At 41.8% G+C, this 16,821-nt stretch overlaps 1 protein-coding gene across 2 annotated transcripts in view; it reads left to right on the top strand.

Annotated features, from left to right (window-relative positions):
• Window positions 1-16,821, top strand: part of prkcsh (protein kinase C substrate 80K-H) — a 106,561-nt gene that overhangs the window by 34,824 nt on the left and 54,916 nt on the right. For both annotated transcript variants that reach the window (XM_059991896.1, XM_059991897.1), the window contains exon 7: window positions 16,597-16,681. In XM_059991896.1, coding sequence (XP_059847879.1) covers window positions 16,597-16,681 — 85 coding nt within the window. The remainder of the gene's footprint in view (window positions 1-16,596; window positions 16,682-16,821) is intronic.

Genomic DNA, 16,821 nt, shown 5'->3' with positions numbered 1-16,821 from the left:
TGTATATAGATTTTAGCAAGGCATTTGATAAGGTACCCCATGCAAGGCTAATTGGAAAAGTAAGGAGCATGGGATCCAAGGGGACGTTGCTTTGTGGATGCAGAACTGGCTTGCCTACAGAAGGCAAAGAGTGGTTTTAGACGGGTTATGTTCTGCATGGAGGCCGGTGACCACTGGTGTGATCTATTCTGAGATCCCCTACTCTTTGTGATTTTTATAAATGACCTGGATGAGGAAGTGAAGGGAAGGGTTAGTAAATTTGCTGATGATACGAAGGTTGGGGGTGTTGTGGATAGTGTGGAGGGCTGTCAGAGGTTACAACGGGACGTAGATAGGACGCAAAATTGAGCAGAGAAGTGGCAGATGGAGTTCAACCCAGGTAAGTGTGAGGCGGTCACTTTGGTAGGTCAAATATGATGGCAGAATATAGTGTTAATGGTAAAGCTCTTGGATGTGTGGAGGATCAGAGGGATCTTGGGGTCCAAGTCCATAGGACACTCAAAGTTGCTATGCAGGTTGACACTGTGGTTAAGTAGGCATACAGTGCATTGGCCTTCATCAACCGTGGGATTGAGTTTAAGAGCCGAGAGGTAATATTGCAGCTATATAGGACCCTGGTCAGACCCCACTTGGAGTACTGTGCTCATTTCTGGTCCTCTCACTACAGGAAGGATGTGGAAACCATAGGAAGGATATGGAAACCATAGAAAAGATGCAGAGGAGATTTACAAGGATGTTGCCTGGATTGGGGAGCATGCCTTATGAAAATAGGTTGAGTGAACTTGGACTTTTCTCCTTGGAGCGACAAAGGATGAGAGTTGACCTGATAGAGGTGTATAAGATAATGAGAGGCATTGATCGAGTGGAAAGTCAGAGGCTTTTCTCTAGAGCTGAAATGGTTAGCATGAGAGGGCATAGTTTTAAGGTGCTTGGAAGTAGCTACAGAGGAGATGTCAGGGGTAAGTTTTTTATATGCAGAGAATGGTGAGTGTGCGGAGTGGGCTGCTGGAGGTGGAAACAATTGGGTCTTTTAAGACACTCTTGGATGGCTACATGGAACTTAGAAAAATAGAGGGCAATGGGTAAAGTCTAGGTAGTTCTAAGGAGGACATGTTCGGCACAGCTTTGTGGGCCGAAGGGCCTGTATTGTGCTGTAGGTTTTCTATGTTTCTATATTTACCCGAGAACATTGATGGGAACGATCAGTGAAAGTCAGCCTGGGATTGGTTGCCAGCTGATCAATAGGCATTGGTTGGTTCAGCTTGCCATTACACTTTTTGAACTCCAAGTACAGTCCCAGAGACTTTAAATGCCCCTCTTGGATTCTTGCCCTGCCCATTACCTCCTACTGGGCGATTGTACGGTGACAGTGATACATTGTCTAGGAATCTTTTTATTCAATTTCCTAATCCAAAGGTGAAGGGATACATTGTACTTTCTGCTAAGATGTTAGGAATTTCCTTTGCACAGAGCCATCACTTATCAATTGTAGCTGTGATGTACATTTATGTTGGACTTTCGCCATCTGGTCTTTATGACTCTTCTGCCTGGTTTATCATCAGGCTGCCTTGGGGAGATTTGATTTAATTTCCCTTTAAGTTCCACTCTCACTCTTGCTTCTGACTCCTGTAAATTTCCATCTAAAATGTCCTAAAGCACATTAAATGAAAAACAGTCTAAACTCTTAGTCACTTGTGACTTGCTGATGGCTAATGGGTTCCTCAGTCTGCCTCTGATAATCAAAATCAGATGTAATATCACTGGGAAGCTGTTTTGTGACAATAGTACTGTGTAATACATTTTTTAAAAAGTTATAAATTACAATAAGAAATACTGCGTGTATGTGTAATAAATAAATATTGCAAAACTAGTGAGGTAGCATTTGTGGGTTGGTTCATTGTCCATTCAGAAATCCAATCTGATGGTGGAGAGGAATAGGCTGATCTTAAAGCATTGAGTGTTTGTTTTTGGGTTTGTGTTCCTTCTCTCTAGTAGTAATAAGGAGAGAACATTTGCAGGGTGATGGAGGTCCTTTATGATGGATACTGCCTTTTTGAGACATTACCTTTTGAAAAGGGTTACAGGAACCCTCGATACAGGAATATTTGAAACCCCAAACCATTCTTGTTAAGTGTATCAGTGAACATTTCCTGAAGTAATACTTTAACTTCCCTGCCACATTCAACATCATGTTCCATTTCCCACAGTGCTTCTCCTGACTTGGACAGGTTCACTTCAGATTTAGTGAGGGAGGACACTAGCAGTGAATACTTTATTCACAGCTAAACTGTAACTTCCATCACTTTTGTGTAGTCAGATGCAAAAGCTGGGAAGTTAGTCTCCCACAAGCTACCTCATCAGGAGACATAGAATAGGAATAAGTGAAAGGATGTCAAGTTGGTTTACTTGACTGATACCAACTCGATACACTAGAAGTTGTGGTTTATTCATAACATTGTAAGTAAAATGTTAAGACATTCTAAAATTGATAATGGTATTATAAAATGTAATTACTGCCAGCCTGTTTAGCACTGAAAGAGCCTTTATATCAATGCAATCTCTGGAAATGGTGATAGAACATGGAGACAGTCGTTTTGGTAAATGCAGTTGATGTGCCCATCTCAACCACTATTTCTGGCAGCTAATTCCTAATATCCACCACCTTCTGTGTGGAAAAAGTTGCATTTGATGCTTTTAAATCTTTCACTTCTGATCGTAAATCTTTGCCCTCTTGTATTTAGCACCCCACTGTGTTTTCACCCTGCTCATGCCCCTCAAGACTTAGTTTTTCTCTGTCAGGTCAGAGTACAGGCCTATCAGGTCAGGCTTGCATTCCTCTTGTGGTTGAAGCTGGTCCATAACTTTGTAGGCACTGGTTAGAATGCTGGTTAGCGGACCTGATGAAGGATCTCTGCCTGAAGCGTCGGCTCTTTATTCCTCTCCATAGATGCTGCCTGGCCTGCTGGGTTCCTCCAGCATTTTGTGTGTGTTACTCTGGATTTCTAGCGTCTGTAGAATCTCATGTATTTAGAGGCTTGGTGTAGATTTTTCTGTTTCTTTCCTAGCCTGACTACAACTGTCTTGGATATCAACTGCTGTCCTGATGGAGCTGAAGTAAGTTAACAACAACCAAAATCTGAGGTCTTGCTGTTTTTTTTAAACTTGGCATCTTTTCATGCACAATAGTGGACAAGGTAAAATGTTAACTTGTCTTAATTACCCACAAATGCTAGGATGATGTGCATATTAAGGCAGTGAAAGAAGTTCAAAAATTGCAATGACTCCACAGCAGACTTTGCTTAATTGGGGAAACTTGACCTTTGTTCACTGTGCTGGTTTTCTGAAATACAGTGAAGTTCAAGGCCATGATAGGCTTTTGGTTGGAGGAGTCAGGTTATGGGGGAATCAGGATCTGATTTATGTTGATGGCCTTGGATCTTAACTTCAAATTAACTATTTTGGGATGTAGAGCAAAGAGGGAGGAGGCCATTTGGTCAACTTCTGTTGCTTTTGCCTCTTGATTCCTGGGATGTATGCTGAACATGCACAACCCTTCACCATTGAGGATGCTTTCATATGGCAGTGCCACAGAAAGGTAGTATCTATCATAAAGTACCTCACCTTCTGGACAGTTTAGGAAATGTTTCTTCTCTGCACTCAGATTTCTGAATAGTCCATGAACACATGAGCACTACCTCACTATTTCTCTTGCACTAATTTATTTTGTATTGTAACATAGAATAATTATGCCTGCACTGAACTGCTGCCACAGACGACAATGCCATTGTAGCTCACTCTGAGGAGAATCTGTAGTACGTACTGGATGCTTTTGCCAGAGCATCCAAGCTTCTTGGGACTTAATCTAAACATCAAGAAAGCCCAAATCCTGCATCCACCTGCTCCAGATCAAGCTCCTAAGCCTCCAACCATCCAAGTTGACAATATCTCTCTGGAGAACACTGATCATTTCCCACATCTTGGCAGCTGCCATTCTTCAAAAGCCAGCATTGACCTTGAAATAAATTGCAGAATAGACTGTGGGTGGAGCTTTTGCCAGGCTGAGAAAGAGAATTTTTGAAGATCGAGATATCAAGACCAACACTGAACTTCTGGTCTATAAAGGTATAGTCCTCCTGTCCTTGCTATATGGAGCAGAGTCATGGACAATATACAGCAGGCACATAAAATCCCTTGAAGCTTCCCATCAAAGATGCCTCCAGAAGATTGAAAGTTAGCTGGAAGAACAGGCATACTAACTCCAGCATCCTGAAGGAAGCTAACATAAACTCAAAAGCCACAATCGTAACTCAACACCAATTGAGATGAGTTGGCCATATTATCCATATGCCTGACTCTCGCAACAGCTCCTGTTCGGCAAACTCAAGGATGCAAAGCGCACTCCTGGAGAGCAAAAAAAGGCAGTTCAAGATCCACCTGAGGAAGTGCCTCATCAACCTGAGTGGATAGGAGAGATTAGCACAGGATAGGGAAAGCTGGAGAAGGGCTGTCTATGAGGGCACTGCTCAGCTTGAAAGATATCTCTACTGTGCCGCTGAGACAAAGCAGCTTCAACGTAAGGGGAGACTGGGAAAGGCCCAACCAGCTACATCCACCACCACTTCGATGACCTACGCCTGCCAACACTGCAAAAGGACTCATGGATCACGGATTGACCTCTTCAGTCATCTCGAGATCAGATCAACCACCGGAAGAGCTGTACTGGACTATAAGTGACCACTGATGATGGTGTGGCTGCCACAGAATAACAAATTACACGACTTTGTTAGTGACGAACTTAATTCTGATGTTATTCATTGAGCTATTTATTGGAGGAGGAAGTTATTGAATAACTGATTCCTATGGGGAGTTCCGAATACACTGTCTCCCCACACAGTGGCGCCAGACTCCACATCTTACTACTCTGACTAAACATCACAGTCCAAAATATCTCTAATTTTAACGTTGCTAAGTGCCAGTCCCTTTGAGAACTTGGCTGGCAGTATATATTGCCTTGATCTTCATAGGATGAATAAGAAACAAACTCATTTCAGTTACATAATACTGCGGTTTACTGCTTATCTTCAGAGATTGGTGTTCTGGTCTGTTATCTTTGAGTTAGATTGAAAGCCTTCTGCAGTCTTGAAGATAAAAACTGCTGCTGTACAGTTTTGGAAAGTACATCAACAACCAAGATCAAACCAATATTTTCATTTAATTCAAAGGAAAATTGTCAGCATCAAAATTTAATTTACCAGTAAATAGTGTACAGACGTGCAATAATGACCCCAGGGTCTCATACCGAGTTTTGTGCCTCCTTTGACTAGGCTGACTGCAGGATCTTATAACCACAGACCCGTCATTTTCTGAAGAATGGTATAATGTGGCATGAGTATGTGGGGATGGTGAATAAATCAATTGCAAGGTCATTGCTTGAAGATTGAAATAAAAGCAGTGTGAGTTTTGAAGACCTCTGATAGGCTTATATGAAAGTATTATATTTAACATCTGCAAGGAGAGTTGATACAAAAAAGAACCATCCATGATCTAGGACCCCCAAGCTCTCTTGCTGTTGGGAAGGGGGTACAGAAGCCTTAGATCCTAGACCACCAGGTTTAGGAACAGTTATTTCCCCTCAACCATCAGGTTCCTGAACCAGGGTGGATTACTTCACTCACCTCAACTACCTGATTCTACAACCCACAGACTCACTTTCTTGGACTTCGCAACTCGGTCTCAATATTATTTATTACTTATTTAGTGTTATTGTTTTTTTTGTTTTTGCACAGTTTGTGTTTTGCACATAGTTGTCTGTCACACATTTAATGCATAGTGATCACCCACAAGCTCAAAACGTGTTTGTGTACCATAAGTGACTTTCAAGTGCCTTCTAGTCTTAAAGAAGAAAATGTACATGAATGTGTCTGGAAGATGAATGTGGATTTGCAGTCAGTGGCAAAATTACAGCATGGATGGTGGGAGCTGTCCATGAGGATTCAAGGCTTGAGTAACCCAGCTAAGACCATAAGACTTAATAGCAGAGTTAGGCCATTCAGCCTTACGGGTCTGCTCCACCATTTCATCGTGGCTGATTTATTATCCTCCTCAACCCCATTCTCCTGTCTTCTTCCTGTAACCTTTGATGCCCGAATCAAGAACCTGTCAGCCTCTGCTTTCACTATATTCAGTGACTTGGCCTCAATAGCCATATGTTAGCAATGATAATGATACAGAACCCTCCGGCTAACTAAATTCCTCCTCACCTCTGTCCTAAAGGGATGTCCTTGTATTCTGAGGCTGTACCCTCTGGTCCTAGACTTCCTCTTGATTGGAAACATCCTCTCAACGTTTCAATGGTAGATTTCAATGAGATCCGGCAAATATGGGCACAGAGACACCTGATTTTCTTTCTAACTCCAGAAATTAATTGAAAGAAGAAATACAAGAGCCAGTATATTCCCCCCCCCCTTTTTTTTTAAAGTGAGGCACTTGTGTGTGAAGTGGTGGAGTAATGAAGTATGCCATTCACGTACTTCTTACATATAACCTATTTTTAATAAAGTAACCAAGTAAAGAATCCTTAATCAAATAATATTTAAATATTGCTCAAATATTACTGAAATATTAAATGTATAATACTTACCTATAAACTCCAATTTAATAGGAAAATATTTTTTTCTAGTCATCTGTCTGTGTATAGGGGCCTCTGGGCCTCCTTGGTTGTTGTAGCAGTTGACTCTGGACCACAAGAGGTGGTTCTGACAGTTCTGGGCATCACTCTGCTCTCCTCAACTGATCAATGTGTTGTCTCCGGATGGTTTCAGACACAATCTCCATGGTGAAGGAGAGTTGTCCAGTTCTGCCGTTAATCTTTCCAAGTGCCCACCTTTAACTGTCTCTATAGTCCCTCTCCAAACTGCTTGACCAGGAGTGAAACATCAAATCTCCTTGTTTGAGGAGCCCTCAATTTGTCTCATCTGTTTGTTCTGTGTACACTGCAGCTGAGGTTGGGTTTGAGGATATCCAAGCGTGAATGAAGAGATGTCCCAGCAACAGCATAGCTGCTGAGTTGTTTGTTATGGAGCGTGCTGCATTGCAATATGCAAGGAGGAAATTGGCAAGCTTCTGATTCATTATAGTGTGTTGTGCTGACACTGTTGGCAGTGCGTTCTTTAGACTCTGCACAAACCTTTCTGCCAAGCCATATGGTGCAGGTGTCTTATTTCATTCATTTTCAGGAATGACAAACTGTTCCATTAAAAAAAAAACTATGGTCCACTGTCAGTGACTAAGTGTTCTGGAGCACAAATGCCTGAGAAGAGGCTTCTCAACACACGACAGTGTGTGAAGCTATTGGGAACCCTTCTGGCCACTTTGTAGCTGCATTCATGACTACCAAGAAATTTGTGCCTGTGAATGGGCTGGCAAGATCCACATGAATCCTCTGCCAGGCACTCCTGTCAAGGACGTTTGTCCCGGTGCTGGTAAAAGTGGGGGAATTAGAGTTTCTGCTGCACATTCCAGTAATTTTGGGTGGCCACGTAGACCTAAAATTTCTGATTTCCCTTTGGACCATCTCTGCTGTAAAAGGTAAACTTTTGACTTGGATTGGAGAGAATACGTCAAGAAAAGTGTCTTCATTTGTAAATGTTTTAGGCATTTCCTTTTCTAAGGCTAAACCGGACAATAGATCAGCATTTCTATAATTAGTCATTCTCTTGAATTTGATCTGGTCATTGTGTCCTCCAAGAATCATAGCCCATATCTGCGTTTATCCTGCTGCTGTTTGTTGACCACCCTCCTGTGGATTGAAAATGGACACCAGTGGTTGATCAGTAATCATGGTAAACTCTCTCAAACAGATACTGACAGCCTCTCTTTCAACCTGTGCATGATCTTTCTCTGCAGTGGTTAGGGACATGATGCAAAGGCTTATGGGGGGGGGGGGGAGTGGTTGGCTTCCATCACTCATAACATGTGCCGTGACTGCTCCAATACCATAAGGCAAAACTTCATTGGACAATTTTAATCATAATGTGTGAGTGTTGTGTCTGATGTCACCATCTCCTTTGACTTTTAGAAAGCTACCTCACAATACTTTGTCCATTGTCATTTCTTCCCGATCTGTAGCAATGAGTTCAATGGATGGTGCACAGTAGCCAGGTTTGGCAAGAATCTGTTACAGTAAGTGACAAACCCTTAAAAGGACTACATGTGTGACATGTGTCAATTGTGTGACTACAGTCAGTGATGTTTGGTTTAAGTAATTCACACTTGTCGTATCATGCTCTGAGCCCATAATCTTATCTTTTTTAACACTGCCTTGAGAGTTTAGAGATGCTCCTTGTCATCTTCACTGGTAACAATGATGTCATCCCAGTAACACAATGAGTGCCTGGGCAGCACTGCAGTACTTGATACTTCGCTTTCTGCCAGAGTCCAGATGCTACTCCAAAAATAACCCTATTATAGTAATAATGTCCTTTGTGAGTGTTTATGGTGAGAAACTCTTTGGACTCTAACATTTCCATCTGTAGGTAGGCCTCAACAAAGTCCACTTTGCTAAAATGTTTCCCTCCAGAAAACTTGGCAAAGATATCCACTATACAGATCAGAGAGTATTGATCTACTTTCAGTATTGGGTTGATGATGGCCTTAAAATCACCACAGATCCATACAGGTCTATCCTTGGCTATTGGGTCCTCTGACAATGCCTGTGAACTCAATTCGACCTTGTTCTGGTGCACTGACTACATTATCATGGATTTAATAAGAAACCAGTTGGGCTTTCTAAAACTTGGATGTGGCATTTTCATTTAGAACCATTTTGCCCTTGGTATGTTTGAGTTTTCCAATGCCATCCTTGTACACTGCATCATCCAGTACATTTCATAATTAGGTTTCAGTTGATTCTATTGCAGGGGATATGGCATGCAAATTGCGGATGGACCCCCAGTCAAGTTGTATTTCTCTCAGCTAATCACAGCTCCACATTGCTGGTGTTTTTTAAACCACATACAGGCCCAATGTGGCTTGTTGGTTGTTGCATTGCACTATTGTGAATGTCACTCTCATAGGAGTTACCTTTTCTCTAGTATAAGTTCTTAGTTGAATATCTGCAGTCTTCAGTATCTTTGAATTACCGTTCACTCACTTTCTGGAATGACTGAAACAGCCAAGTCCATTTTAATTAATTTGCTGTTCACTTCTAGTGTAAGCCATATTGCCTGTCTCTTGTTAGATTTTACATTGTAAATTTCAAGGCTACTCAGTTCTTTGTCATTCTCATCATTATTTGATTTTTCATCAACAGTTGCAGATTAGTGCTCTTTTTGAAATTGTAACTGGACATTTAATCATCTTCTCTTCCCTCTGCAGTCCATGTAATTTTGTTTGCCCAATATGCTCTTTTGTATGTGTCCTACTTTTACATTTTCTGTAAGCTTTGCCTTTAAATCTGCATTGGTCTGGTATATGTGAACCCCTGCCAGAACAGTAACATGATTTGCCCGGCCGGGTAGTTTTTTGTTTAGATGCTGCTGTTTTGTTCATGCTTGCATTCATTCCTGTCTGCAACTCAATTGCATATCTGGTGCTGTTTCCATTGATACAGTAATTTCAACTCTCTTTTAAATGTGAGTTGTTCTTCAGCTAGAAACCATTTTTGAATGCTTTATTGTATGATTCCACAAACTAAACCATCTAGTAGTGCATCATTAAACCTATCGCTGAACCGATAATGCTTGGACAATTTCTTCCATTCAGCCACGCAAGCTGAAATAGTCTCCCCTTCCTTTTGATCCCACTTATGAATTCTAAAGCATTCTGCAGTCAACAATGGTTTTGGTTCTAAATATTCCTGCATTATGTTTACAATATCAGCAAAGGTAATTTTGAATGGAGCAGTTAAACTTCTAAGCAAACTATATGCTTTTCTACTGATTGTACTCAATAACACTAGCACTCGTTTTTCATTGGCTATTTCATTTGCTTCAAAATACTGCTCAATTCACGCAGTATACATCATCCAGTTATCTGCTGTGCAATCAACTTCTATTTTACCGATGAAGCCACACGTTTCTGCTTTTTAAAACAAATTATATTTTTTACCACCAGTACTTGCTGCTTATGAACCTGTGACCATACGTGTTGCTTGTTAGTTTCATCCACTCTCTGCCGTATTTTTAAACTGGAATGTCTCTCTCCATTCCGAAGAAATGTGTGCTGCGCTTCAATGGGCAGGTAGTTGTCTTGGGTTTGTTTTAAAAATTCCTTGTCACCACTTAATCAGATTCAGTTTATTGTCATTTAAAAACCACAAATGCAATGCAGTTTAAAAAATGAGGCAATGTTCCTCCAGAATGATATCAACAAAGCACATGACAAAATAGACTGCACCAGAAAATCCACATAATGTTTGGCAATCCCCAATCCAGAGTCCGGAGAGGCTGCTGCATATCCCCGGATATCACGCCGGTGGCAGAAGGGAATACCCCTGCTCTGGACTTCCACGGCGCTGCCCGACTCAGCCTCCCAGACACAGCACACAATGAAAGCTTCGTCGAACCCAGCCTCGTAGACACAGCACACACTGAAAGCGACCTGACCACAGCGGACTCCGAGTCCGTCAAACCTCCGAGCCTCTGACCATCCCCTCTGGCACAGCTTCTCCAAGCACCATCCTCTGCCGATCGTATTAAGACACCCCCACCAATGGCCACCGGTAACACAACCCCGAGGACTGGGGGCCTGTTCTTCTCAGCAGAGACCTGGACCTCACAGCAGCAGCAGCAACGAAGAGGGCCTTCATGGAGATTTTTAGATGTTACTCCATGCTCCCATGTCCGTTTTTCATTAGATTAGGATTGTGCATGGCACCTTGCTTCAGAAATAACATATCAGCTCCGGAGTGGCCGCTGCAAGCTGCGTTGTGCTGCCATCTTGATTTATGTTTTGAAACTCAAGAAATTGATTGAAAGAAAGACACAAGTGCTTGGACACAAGTGCCTTTTGAATTTATTTTTTTAGTGAGGCACACACATATGACGTGGTGGCATAATGTATGCCACTCAATATTTAAATATAGCCCATAATGAATTTTGTAAAGAAAGAATGGTTAATCAAACAATATATTTACAATGTTATTCAAATATTGCTGAAATATTAAATAGACTACATCATCAAACACTCCTCATATGATAGTCCTTACATCCTTGGGATTATACTCAGAATCTTCTCTGCTCCCTCAAATGCCAGCACATGGCTTATCTTCTGTTTTTGGGAATCTAAGGATATGGCATTGGTCATGTTGTGAAGTAGAGCAAGTATTCAATCACTGAAAACTTAGCTGCAAACCAGAAAGAGGGAAAAAAAGTAACTTTTTTTAATGGCAACATGCAATCTACTGGAGGAGCTCATTGGGTCAGGTGATGTGCTGGGGAGGGGAGAGGAACTGTTGATGTTTTGGGTCAAGACCCTGTATCTATCTGAAGTGTTGTTCCTCCTGCTGAATTTCTCCAGCAGATAGCACTTACTAATGAAGGGTTTTGGCCTGAAACATTGACTGTTTATTTCCCTCCAAAGATGCTGCCTCACCTGCTTAGATCTTCTAGCATATTGTTTGTTTCACCAGATTCCAGCATCTGCAATCCTGTGGCTCTCTACACTTTTAAAATTATTTGAATAGTTTATAAACTGAAATAGAGTGGGGAAGCTACTAAAAAACAAGCCTGGTGAATGTTGAAATGTAAAATTTAAGTTTTAAAATAATGACTCAAGGGAGTGGTAATCCATGTGTAAAATTGTAAACATTGTAAAAATATGTCTTTGCAGATGCTGGAAATAGTGAACGACACACACAAATGCAGGTTAGGCAGTGTCTGGAGATTAATAAATAGTTGATGTTTCAGGCTGAGATCCTTCATAATGAAGATCCTGCCTGATGGAAGTGTGATAAAGTGTTTGATCATGTGTAAAATTATTTTGGTGTAAGGGTTATCATTTGCGATATCCTATGAAGCTCAGGGCTATATACAGTGTTCTGACACTCGAGGTCTAAAAGGGACTAACTCTTGCAACTTTAAATAGAGGAACAGGAGATACTTGGGAGGGTAATATTTAACATGAGGGTCAAATATGGCTTTGCAAAACGTATAAACCTTAGTCATGCTTCATTCAACAAGATTTCATGTTGTTTTGCCTTTTTAGTAGTAAGTGGTTGAATTTCTCGACAGCTTTGATTATATCGACAACAGGATAATCTTCAGGGTGCAGAAATTTACTTGGAGTGTCATTGTGAAATCACCGTGTTTGTGTATTGTCCAGAGGAGAAGTCAGGTTTCCTCCTCCATGCCTGCGTGTATATTGCCATTTTAATTTTGCTGTTCTTGTGACTTTGCATTCCAAGCATGAATTGAAGCTTAAGTAGTAAATAGGGTTTTACAGTGATGATGCTTTTTGTCTTTGATTGCCTCATTATTTTTGCACACTTTAGACCATGATACCATAACACATAGCAGCAGAATTGGGCCATTTGGCCCATCGAGTATGCTCTGCCATTTCATCATGGCTTATCCATTTTCCTCTCAGCCCAATCTTCTGCCTTCTCCCCATATCCCTTCATTCCCTGAGTAATCGGGAATTTATCAACCTCTGCCTTAAATATACCTGATGACTTGGCCTCCACAGCTGATTCACCACTCCGGCTAAAGGAATTCCTCTTCATCTCCATTCTAAATGGACATGTCCCTCTGGTCTTGGACTCCACCACCATAGAAAACATCATGTTCATGTCCATTTCCATTCTGTCGAGGTCTCTTAACACTTGATTAGGTTTCAATGAGATCCCACCACATTCTTCTGAATTCCAGTGAGTATGGGCCCATAGCCTCTTTTGAAAAGCCTTTCAATTCTGGAAACATTTTTGTGAACCTCCCTGAGCCCCTCACAACATTTACCACTTCTCCTTTCTCCTTTATCTGCTTGTTCTTTCTGCACATCCTTTCTTAGATAAGAAGACCCAAAACTGTGCCCTATAAAGCCTCAACATTACATCCTTGCTTTTATATTCTACTCCTTTCAAAATGAATGTTAACATTACATTTGTCTTCCTCACTATTGACTCAACCTGTAAATTAACCTTCATGGAATCTTGCACAAGGTTTCCTGAGTCCCTTTGTACCTCAGAATTTTCCCTCCATTTAGAAAATAATCCACTTTTATTTCTGCATGACCATACACATCCTGACACTACTCTATTTGCCACTTCTTTGCCTAGTCTCCTAAACTGTCTTTGCTGTTCTGTAAACTCCGCTTCCTCAGCACTAACCTGCCCTCTCTAACTATCTTCATATCATCTGTAAACTTGGCCACAAAGCTTTCTTCTGTCATCTACTGCTTTGAGATGTGGCTTCTGAATTGCTTTCACAAATTTTAGCTATTGCTGCTTTGTCGTCATCCCTGCTAGAGTTCCCCATTCTCATTTCACTCTCACCTTATCTCCTTACCTGCCCATCACATCTCTTTGGTGCTCCTCCCCTCCCCTTTCTTCATGGCCCTCTGTCCTCTCCTATCAGATTCCCCCTTTCACCAATCGACTTCCCAGCTTCTTACTTCACCTCTTCCCCTTCTCCCTGTTTCACTTATAATCCACTAACTTGCATTTCTTCCTCCCCTTCCCTGACCTTCCTACGCTGACTTGCTGACTTCTCATCTTTTTTCTCCAATCCTGATAAAGGGTCTCAGCCCGATACATTGATTGTTTGCTCCTTTCCATAAATGATACCTGGCCTGATGAGTTCCTCTAGCATTTTGTATGTGTTGCTTGGATTTCCAGCATCTGCAGATTTTTCTCTTGATGGTTTTCCCTTCTAATCAGTCTTGGCCAGTTCCCCTCTCATGCCTCTGTAATTCCCTTTACTCCACTGCAATATTGATGCATCTGACACTAGCTTCTCCTTCTCAAATTGCAGGGTGAATTCTGTCATGTTATGATCACTGTCCCCTAAGAGTTCCTTTACCTTAAGCTCACTAATCAGTTCAAGTTCATTGCACAAACCCCCGTCCAGAATAGCAGATCTCCTCATGGGTTCAACCATGAGCTGCTCTAAAAAGCCAACTCAGAGGCATTCTACAATTTCCCCCTCTTGGGATCCGGCAGCAACCTGATTTTCCCAATATACTTGCTCATTGCTCTTTTGATGTGCATTTTCAGTCTCCTATTGTGATTTGTAGACGGTATCTTTGCTACTGTTTGGAAGGCTGTATAAAACTCCTATCAGGGTCTTTTTACTCTTTTGCAGTTTCTTAGCCCTACCCACAATGATTATACACCTTCTGATCCTATGTCACTTCCTTATGGTGTGAGTTCATTTTTTTTTACCAACAGAGCCACCCCACCCCCTCTGCCTACTGGCCTATCCTTTTGAGACAATTCATATCCTTGGACATTAAGATCCCAGCTATAATCTTTCAATCATGATTCAGTGATGCCCCCAATGTCATGCATGCCAATTTGTAACCATGCTACAAACTCATCTACCTTATTCCACTGGATGCATTCAAATACAACACTTTTATTCCTGTATTCATCACTGTTTTTGAATTTGTTCTGACTTTACATTTCAATTCATCCTGTTGACTGCAATTTTGCCCTATCATCAGCTTCGCCTTGCTAGCAGTCACACTACACACTACCTCTATCTGTAAACCAACTTACCCCATCCTCAGCTCTATCACTCTGGTTCTCATCCCCCTGCTCAAACAGCTCCAGCAAACCAGCCCACAAGGAGGTCTGTCCCCCTTGGGTTCAGGTGTAATCTGTCCCTTTTGTGCGGGTTGTACCTTCCCCAGAAGAGATCCCAGTTTTCTGGAAAATTGAACCCCTGTACCCTGCACCAATTCATTAGCCACACTTTCACCTGGCCAAAATCATCCTTTTTTCCCCTCACTGACACATGGCACAGACAGCAATCCAGAGATTACTACCCTGGAGATCCTCGCATCCACAGAATTTCGCCTCCATTCCTCTAACTATGGAATTTCCTATCACTACTGCAGTCCTCTCCTCTTCTGAGCCACAATGCCAGACTCAGTGACAGACCCGATCGCTGCAGCTCACCCCTGGTATCTAAAGTTTAATATTTATTGAGGGGAATGGCCATAGGTATCTCCACTGCCTGCCCATTTCTCTTTCCTGACAGTCACCCAGTTACCCGCTTCCTGCAATCTAGGGGTGACTATCTCCCCGTAGCTCATATCTATCACTTCAGTCTCCTGTATGGGCCAAAGGTCATCGAGCTGCAGTTCTTTACCACTTTCTCTGAAGAGCTGCGGCTTGATGCACCATGTGCAGATAAGGTTATCCAGGAGGCTGGAAGTCTCCAAGAATTCCCATAGTACAATGCCAGCAATCACTGGTCAGAGTTCAATTCTCTAAGAAGTTTGCACATTCACCACATGACTGTTCGGGTTTCCTCCAGATGCTCCTGTTTCCACACACATTCCAAAGACGTATGGATTAGAGTCAGTGAGTGGTGGGTATGCAATGTTGGAGGCATTGCGACACTTGCCGGCTGCCCTCAGCACAATCTTTGGACTGTGTTGGTCTTTGATGCAAAATGATGCATGTCAATGCATGTTTCAATGCACATGTGCAAAATAAAGCTAAACGCAGCCTCCCCTTGGTTCTGTGGGTTATCACAGTGGGCCATCTCTGTTGCACAAGCGACTTTGGTGGTATGCTAATTGCAACTGAGCAGGAATATTGCTAGGTTGGGTAAAGTGTGTTCCTACAGCTTAGCAGTGACAAGCTACTGCTGCTTTGTCTCTGCTACAAAAGACCTTGACAAAACTGAGCAACTGATTCCATTTGCATTTAGTGAGCGAGTGTCTGGAAATCACTGTCACCGTGAGAGGTTCCCTTTACTCATCAAATGAAAAGACACCTCAAATCCTCGTGTGCCATTTGTGCTCCTGAAAATGAAGAGCAGCTTGCCAGCTAATAAATAATTCATGCGAGCAAATTATTTTTAAGCATGTGCAGGGCACATATGATTCAGTACTGTGGTATCTACAGAAAGAAATACCTGGCCAAGCCATCTTAATCAAGGTGGGGGGGGGGGAGGTGGGTTTTTGATGACATCTGAGCAGCAGCAGAGTAGATTGAATCATTTTATGGTCAACATCTAAACTGAGATTATAATATTCAGCCTTGAACTCCCCTTTGCAATCTGTGCGGTTTTCTTTGTAGTATTTTCCAATTCAATTTTGCAACGTTTTTTTTCCTCTATATTAGCTGCAGCTGTCACCATGTTTTATGTCCTTGACGAGAGAATGCTTGCTAAAGTATTACAGCTTTTTCTGATGATGACAAAACACTATTTAGCATTGTTTTCTGCCAGCTTTCTCAGAACCATTTTTGGGAGCTATCACTATATTTTGACCTTAGGTAGCGAACAATTAAAAGGCTTTTTAGAAGGCAATGACAGAGAAGCTTTTTATATTTTAAAAAAAAGGAACTGTATGTAACTTTTATTTGTAGGTTTAATCATTTCCCATAGTTACTTTAGATGGTTCTTAATGCGCTTTTTCCTTTGACAGAAGTCCAAGCTGCACACAAATTGGAGAAGAACAAAGCTATGGCTGCTGAAACCTTCAAGGAGTTAGATGACAATGAAGATGGCTTGTGAGTACATCAGCTTGCTCTGATTTCCCTTTTCAGTTATCATCTTGAACAAAAAAAGTCTTACAAATTAGTCACCCTTGTATTCTGGTTGAGTTAGTGGGACTGAAAACAATTCATCTCTCCTCTCAAGCTTGGACTTT

The sequence above is a fragment of the Hypanus sabinus genome, chromosome 16, assembly GCF_030144855.1.
Source record: "Hypanus sabinus isolate sHypSab1 chromosome 16, sHypSab1.hap1, whole genome shotgun sequence".
In the NCBI taxonomy this organism is placed as follows: domain Eukaryota; kingdom Metazoa; phylum Chordata; class Chondrichthyes; order Myliobatiformes; family Dasyatidae; genus Hypanus; species Hypanus sabinus.
Note: the sequence above shows the minus strand (reverse complement) of the source record. Positions and strands in the feature narration are given on the sequence as shown.